The sequence below is a fragment of the Typha angustifolia genome, chromosome 6, assembly GCF_048772165.1.
Source record: "Typha angustifolia cultivar Huaian chromosome 6, ASM4877216v1, whole genome shotgun sequence".
NCBI classification, from domain to species: Eukaryota; Viridiplantae; Streptophyta; class Magnoliopsida; order Poales; family Typhaceae; genus Typha; species Typha angustifolia.
Genome location: NC_133244.1, coordinates 3,720,006 through 3,727,573, shown reverse-complemented (window position 1 = coordinate 3,727,573; position 7,568 = coordinate 3,720,006). Strand labels below are relative to the sequence as shown.

The window sequence follows — 7,568 nt, the reverse complement described above, 5'->3', positions numbered from 1 at the left end:
TACATAAGATACTTAGTTAAAAAGGAAACGAAATAAAGCTAAAATAAAAACCTTAACACAGTGCTAGGCCAAGCCCAACACTATTGTAGTCAGGACACATCAATCGAGGTGGGAGAAGAAGAAGAAGGAAGAAGAAGGCGAAAGGAAAAGAAGAAAGGAGGAAGAAGAAGAAGAAGAAGAAGAAGAAGAAGAAGAAGAAGAAGAAGAAAGGAAGGAAGGGGAGGAGGAGCCGGGTCAGCAGGGAGGGGCTCGGTCGCTGCTGGCCAGCCAGCGGCCAGCCTCTCGCCGGCAGCTCAGTTCGACGAACCCAGGTCATGGGCCCATAGTCTAGGTTACATTATGCTCGAGTTGCATGTAGGTCTAGTCAACTAACGCAGACCCACCTAGTTTTTCTACCAATCATCCTTGGGTTCATACTTAGGCCTAAAGTCATGCTTATGAGTTCGAAATCAAGTCAAGTGAGGTGATTGAGCTAGTTCACCAAAATTCAATCTACCTCAAAAAGTGTGCACTTCCATTCCATGTTTGCCCTAACCCTAACCTTAGGGTCGAATTACTATTTTGGCCTAGCGGCACCGCCATAGGCCATTGTAGCCTCGATGGTTGTAGGGCAGAGTCCTTGGTCGACAATAGTTGGTGCCTAGTGTGTCCTTGCGGCGGTGGAATAGCAGCAAGCAACGGTGGAAGAAAATTATCGAGCTCGGGCTTGACTTGCTACTTAAGTAGCTAGGATGCTTCTCTGGTGGTCCCATCGACCCCTAGCGATTGTGGTTGATGCCTAGGGCCCTATTGTAGTAGAGCCGAAGTGGTGGAGAACCCCAAGGAAGCCATCGCGATAAGGTATGGCTCGGGATATCTCATAGTGAAGGTGGCCATAGTTTAGCCACCCAATAGTCGTCGGCTGGCGGCCACCACTAGCTAGTAGTCAAGTAGAGGAAGCCAATTGTGGTTGTTAGTGGTCGCGAAAGGGCTGGCACCGAGGCCCCCAACCGAAAGTTTGCCACAACATGGAAGGCTATGGACAATAGTCTTCTGACTAGCACTAAAGTGAATTGTGGCCATGGCTTGAGTATGGAGGACCCAAGGAAGAGGTGGTAGTGGTGGTTTGGGCCGGAAGCTCATGAAACTACTCGATGAAAAGCTAGGGTTTTGCATGTCATTTTCCACCACAGCTGGGGAAGAGGATGTTAGGGCTGTCGTTGGGCCTACTCCGGTGCTGCTATAGCAATGGGTTTGCAAAAGTTGTAGGGGATCCAAGAGGAGATGTCTTGGCTATGGTTTGGTGGTCCTCTCCACATCGTTCATGAGTTGGAGATATTGGCTATGAGTGGGCGATTCCACAATGGTCAACGGTGGTGGGCAGTGGTGCTAGGTCAGGATGGCCTTTATCAATGTTTGCAAAACATTGTCGAGCCATTCGGTATACTCTATTAAATCATTCCCGCAGCCTCCATGGATTCGAGTAGCACCTTCACCCATAAGGGTGGTTCGTTAACGATAGTAGCTAGTGGTGGTGGTGGTGCCGAGGAAGCTTTTATAGGGATGTAAAGGAGTTCATAGCATATTCACCATTGATCAAGAAATGGTAGCTCTGATACCACTGTTACGAACCAGATTTAAATTGATTCATTTCATAGGAAAAATCTAAATTTTTTATAGTGGTAGTCTCGTGAGTGTCGAATTAATTTGATGGCTTTGGAATAAAGTAATTTTGAGGTCAGAACAAAAGGATATGAAATAAATAATGGAGAAAGGTCAAAATTGAATAAAAATAGAAAATCTAACATTCGTGGCGATCATCGGAGGGTAGAGACAAGTCGTATGAGTGTGTGGGTGGGCTCATGAAGATAGAAAGTGGCTAGTGTTCAAAGGTAGAATGAGGATTCTAACTTAGATCTACTCCTAAAAAAATAAACGGCTATAATAAAAAAGTAAATACGAAATAATAAAATAGCTAAACCAATATTTATTTCATGATAATAAATAAACAATGATCACTCCTATTTATAAGAGTAGAGTCATAGCTTGTCGGATCTAGTTTGCCATATTGAGCTTACATATGCAGATTATCTTATTTATTTTAAACTTAAAAATAATAAGTAAAATTAATTAATTATACTCGACCTTCGTGGTCGTATTATATTACAAATCAACACAATTGCAATATTGACCCCATGCATCCACTAATATTGCGAATGACATTCACATTATCACTTCCCTTATGACTCTAATCGGCATTCTGCAATCTACAACCCAAGAGGTTCAAAGGTGTTGTGGGCCATTATGTTTTTCCACACATTTATAACTTCTCGATAACATATCAAGAAAATATCACAATGTAACAATGTATGCCAAAAGTATATCAAACATGTGTTTGTAGTATTTGTTATTGTTCCACTTAGAGATATAATTTACAAATTTTTACCCTTCTCTAGCTTCAATAAACTTTTCAGTTGACACTTTAGTGCTTTGGATAATAATGTTCTGGCAATTGGTATCAGAGCTTAGAGCTTTGGATATCTACGTTCAAACAGCTTTATTACCGACTTTCTTAAGTAATTCTGGAGAGAGAAATAAAACGCTGAGCTATTTTTCAATATTACTTAAAAATTGACACTCTAATATTTGATTTTTCAGCTCTTCTTCCATACCATCCTTCTCAGTCAAGTACCGGTCTTAGAATAGAGATTTAACCTTTGATCAACCTAAGAGCATAAAAGGGAATTCGCAATCCTCAGGTCTTATACGCGTTCAACAGGTATGGGGATGAAAGATATTGCTATATGATATCAAAATAGTAACAAATAGGGATGAAAGAGATTGCTATTTGATAACAAAATAGTAACAAAGGGAGATGACAACTCTAGAAAGCTACTAAAACAGAGACGTCCAGTTTATTGAGAAGAGGCGATCATGTTAATCTTAATATAATGCCAAAATAATAGGGAGAAGGGGGAGAAGATTTGATGCTACCCCTAAAAGATGTCTACTAAATGACTAATTTGTCCTCCGATAGAGTATTAGAAGGGATCGAAACCGGTGCTGGGGAAGTGATGCCAGGTGTGGAAAAGTAATTGTGAGGGGCTAGTTTAGCCTTTGAATCTATTATTCAAAATCTAAAGTTTCCTTTTTGAAACAAAGGGACCTCACGGTGTCCCAGGTAAATCATTAATGACCAATATCTCAATCACTGGCATACCGGTGAAGAGAAGAGATCACTTAGAATATTTTGATTGCCTTGCAATTTATTTGCTTCATCCTTCTCAATATATATTAGGCACAATTATTAGTTTCCATCTGAAATTGTACACTTACCTCGATATAAAACTTAGGTATATATCAGAGTACACGTTCAGCTATTTTAAAAGTCAACCAAGAAGTAGTCGGTCTTAAATGGCAGCGCAAGCTACTTGAGCAAATAGTATTAAAAGACTAGCAATATAAAAGCATTATATGTCAACTATAAATAAACACATGGAAGACTACTTCAGCCATCGATGAAGTCAAATGCTAACTTATACCAAAAGATTCAACGATTTACTTGTACCTATGGCACGCTCTTCTGCCCCAGTGTACCAACCGCGAAGTAGAAAACCAATTGCCATTCGATAAGGAACAACCGGATCTTCGTCAAAGCTAGCTGCAAACTATTCTCAATGGGTTCAGAAACCACATGTTTCTCTGGATCATCATAGCGTTTGAAGAAATGATATCCGATGCCCGTTGAAACTCTTTATTGTTTGAGGAAGAGATCTTCTGAAATCAGAAGAGGTTAAAATACAAAATGATTGATGGATCAAAAGGAATTGATGTCTTCATAGTGTGTAGATTAACATTCTGGTAAAAAGAACATAAAATATATAAAATTACTGTTTAATAACAGCTTAAACTTTTATAGTAAGTAATTGGTAAAAATTTACAGCCCTAACTGGTTCACTGAAACAGAGTTGTACAAGTCTTTTGCTTCGCCGATCCAGACTGGAGCTCCCAAACTAAAGAGGATGGCGAGATTAAGAACTAAACAGTTGAAGAAATACACATCTCAACAGTCATTAATCAGCAAAAGCAAAAGGAAAAAAATTCTTAGAATCAAATCTAAGACGCGATGCCTGTACAAGTGTCCATTCCGGATCAATTGGAAGAACTTCGTACTCAGAAAGAAAAAAAAAATGGAAGAAGTCGATCATCTAGAGGCTATGGACTGGAAGAGCTCTATTCTTGCTCTGGCTTCCGAGAGCAATGCCTCCAACCTGGGATCCTGACCCAGCTGCTCCTGCTTCGAAGCCCAGAGGAGAACGCCGAGCACTCCGGCCTGTTGAAGCTCCTCGCTATCGGGCACATGGAGAGCAATGTAGCACAAGAGTACCAAAGCTTCCATCTGAACTTGGCCATGGAGATACACGAGCTGGACCAGGGGTGTCGCCCCTCCGGCTTCGATGATAGCCTTGGAATGATTGAGATGAAGGTGGTTCTCGGTGTAGACAAATTTGGTGAGAGCGACCACCGCCTCCTTCGTCACCTCCATTTCCATCTCCGTCTCGGTCGCCTCGAGCAGCAGCACTAGTGGCCGGATGATTCGTGTCTCGCTCGCTTGGAATGTCCGGGATAAGCTGCCGAGGGCCGTGATGCATGGCAATAGGAGATTATCGTAAGCCCCATTGCGGACGATGTAAAGGAGCTGGTCGACGACGGCTTTCGCAGTGGGAGAGCTGGGTTTGAAGGCCGATTGACGAAGAGCGATGTTGTGCTCCGCAACGCGGGCGATCTCCATTAGTGCCATGGCGGAGTAGTACCGGACGTCGCCGACGCCCTTCTCGAGGAGCACTGCGAAGCAGAGGAGCGCGCGGGACTCGGTCATGCTCTTGCAGATGCTGATGCTGCCCTTCGCCAATTTCCACAAGGCATAGGCGGCCATGGCCTTTAGCTCTGCTTTCGTCTCCTCGCTCTCCAACTCGCGCCCCTTCGAGCTCGGCGCGTGGTGTTGCCTAGTGGCGGATTGGACGACCGAAAGCATGTCGTTCGGATTCCTGTTCTTGTTGGGTTTCTCAGCTGTGGCCGTGTTATTTGCGGCTCGCATGCTCTTGGTATGGGCAAGGACGGCGGAATGAAGAGACATACCCTTGGATTGACCGACGGCGTATTTGATGTGTTCTTGCACGGTTTCGAACGCGAGGTGGCCGACGAGGAGGCGGGCAACGTTGCTCTGCTCGAAGAGCTCTTGGCAATTGGGATGGCGATCCACGAGCTCGGCCACGGCTTGCGCGACCAGGGCTTGCACTCTCATAGACCCGTCTTTTAGGACCTTGGCGAAGACGGAGCACATCCCGGCCCGCACAAGCTTGTCGACGCTCTCCGCGTGGCGGCCGAGGTAGCGGATGGCTCCAGCCGCGCTCTCCTGGCCCTCGTCGCGCCCCTCCTTGAGGAGGCGAAGGAGAGGGCCAACGCCGTCCTCCTCAATTATTCGATTGGCGAAGTGATCATTGTCGCGGGCGAGGGACGCGAGGTAGAAGGCGGATTCCTCGCGGGCATCCGGGGAACCCGCCTGCAAGCGTGCGATGTGCTCCCATATGAGAAACAGAATCGGCTCACCCTGGGCGATATTGGGGAGCCCATGGAGGTCTCCGTCGTTGGATTCAATAGACGAGATGCGGAGGAGCCAGGAGACGTTGGCCATGGAGTTGTCGAGGTTGGTGGACATGCGGGGGAAGCTAGCGGCGGGGATGATGGTGAAGAGGCGGTGGACAAGGCCGTGGTTCCGGCATTTGTCGACGAGGGACAAGACCTTCGTGAGGACTTGGGCGGTGTCCCCCAATATGCGAACAGCGGGGCGCTCGTAGAGATCGGCGCGGGCGGCTTGACGGAGGAGCCCGGCGAGCTTCTCCGCCTTCACCTTCAGCTCAGCGCACTCCGCCCGGAACGACTCAACGTCTTCAGCGAGCTTCGCGACCTGATCGGCCAGTTGAATTGGTTTCGCCAACATAGATTTTACCCCCTCCCCTATCATCATCTTGATCAAAGAGTGGGTAGCTGGGGAGGGTTGCTTGTGAGATTTCTCCCCACCTTTCCTATGAAATTGCTTATCTCTAATTTGTTTCTCCCTTCTTCCTCTGGTTGTAAAAGGGGCATACAAGCGGAAAAGATACTAATTGTAGTGCTCTCTTATTCGTTTTGGTAAAGGTGTCTCTTTCTTAGACCAAAGAGTGGGTATACGGAGAAGGTTGCTTCTGAGATTTTTTCCCCACCTTTTCTAATGGAAATTCTTATTAATAAATTGAGGAGGGGAAGGAGCGAACAGGTTTCCCAGGTCAAATTGTGTGTCCCTAACCAAAAAAAAAAGGTGTCCCAACTTTACTTACCTCAGCTAATTGTTGACTAGTCTTTATTGTTTCAATCAAGAAAAACAATTTATCAAAAACACCCCACATGTTATCTTTATTGTTATTCACATCCTACCATATTAATATAAATTTTTTTAGTTACATATATTTTATACTCCCACTTTTATACTTATGTCTAAAATCACTTTGTCCCCGATACTTCAAAAAATCTTAAACCTCCCTCTACTTATAACTAAAGTGAGGTACTTCAAAAAATCTTAAACCTCCCTCTACTTATAACTAAAGTGAGGTAGTTAATTTTTTTTGTCTAAAATAAGAGAGCATGCCAAGAAAAAGTCTAAAATTGAATGAGAGCTGCAAGCTACATCCCTTCACTTCTGTTTTCTATGGATAAAAATATTATTTCCCTCTTATACAAATATTTCTTTCAATTTAAATAATACAAACATATTTTCTTTTCTTACTTTTTAAATTGTGTCAATTGTAGAGTAAGTATTATTAATTATGGGATTTTATTATATTTAGTAGTTAGATCACATCCATGAGAAATACAAATACCGGTTAAAAAAATTAATCAAAACCCAAACAATTTTGCCTAATAAAAATGATAGGATATTTTAGTAATATAGGCCTCAATTAATTTTAACAGAATAACAAACGGTTTCACTTTAATCGTAAGTACATGGACTAGTTTAAAACTTTTAAAAGCATAAAGGATAAAGTGATTTTAGATATAAGTACAGAAGTTAAAATATATTTAACCTAATTTTTTATAATTAAAAATTAATAATATTATTATTGTCACTGCATTCTTTAAAATATCATAATTATAGTTGCATCATTTAAAATATTTTAATTATCACTAAAATCTTTTGACCTTTTCGAATAGCCATTATTTAATAAAATACTCTAATAGATTATTATTAAAGTTAATAAAATACATGTAATGAGTAAAATATCCCTTTTTTAAGTTTTTAGTGTAAATTTTTTATCTCACATAAAGTAAGACATATTTTATTACACTAAGTGTTACACGAATCATTTTGAAATGATCTGAATATAAGAAATTTATGAGAATTTTTGTGATGGTAGCTTCACGGGTTAGGAATATTATGTTTTTCATTTCATGTAAATTCAAGGTCAACATGAAAAGTTAAAAAATAAATAAGTGAAGAAATGTCAGAACGGGACAGATTAACGACGATAGTCAGATGGTGCTAGACGGCCAAG

General features: G+C 42.3%; 1 protein-coding gene across 1 annotated transcript; it reads right to left on the bottom strand.

Annotated features, from left to right (window-relative positions):
- Positions 1 to 4,025: 4,025 nt before the first annotated feature.
- Positions 4,026 to 6,221, bottom strand: LOC140761378 (uncharacterized). The gene has a single exon (XM_073098675.1). The coding sequence runs from the start codon at positions 6,005 to 6,007 to the stop codon at positions 4,184 to 4,186; it is 1,824 nt and encodes a 607-aa protein (XP_072954776.1). The 5' UTR covers positions 6,008 to 6,221; the 3' UTR covers positions 4,026 to 4,183.
- Between the last annotated feature and the right edge of the window lie 1,347 nt (positions 6,222 to 7,568).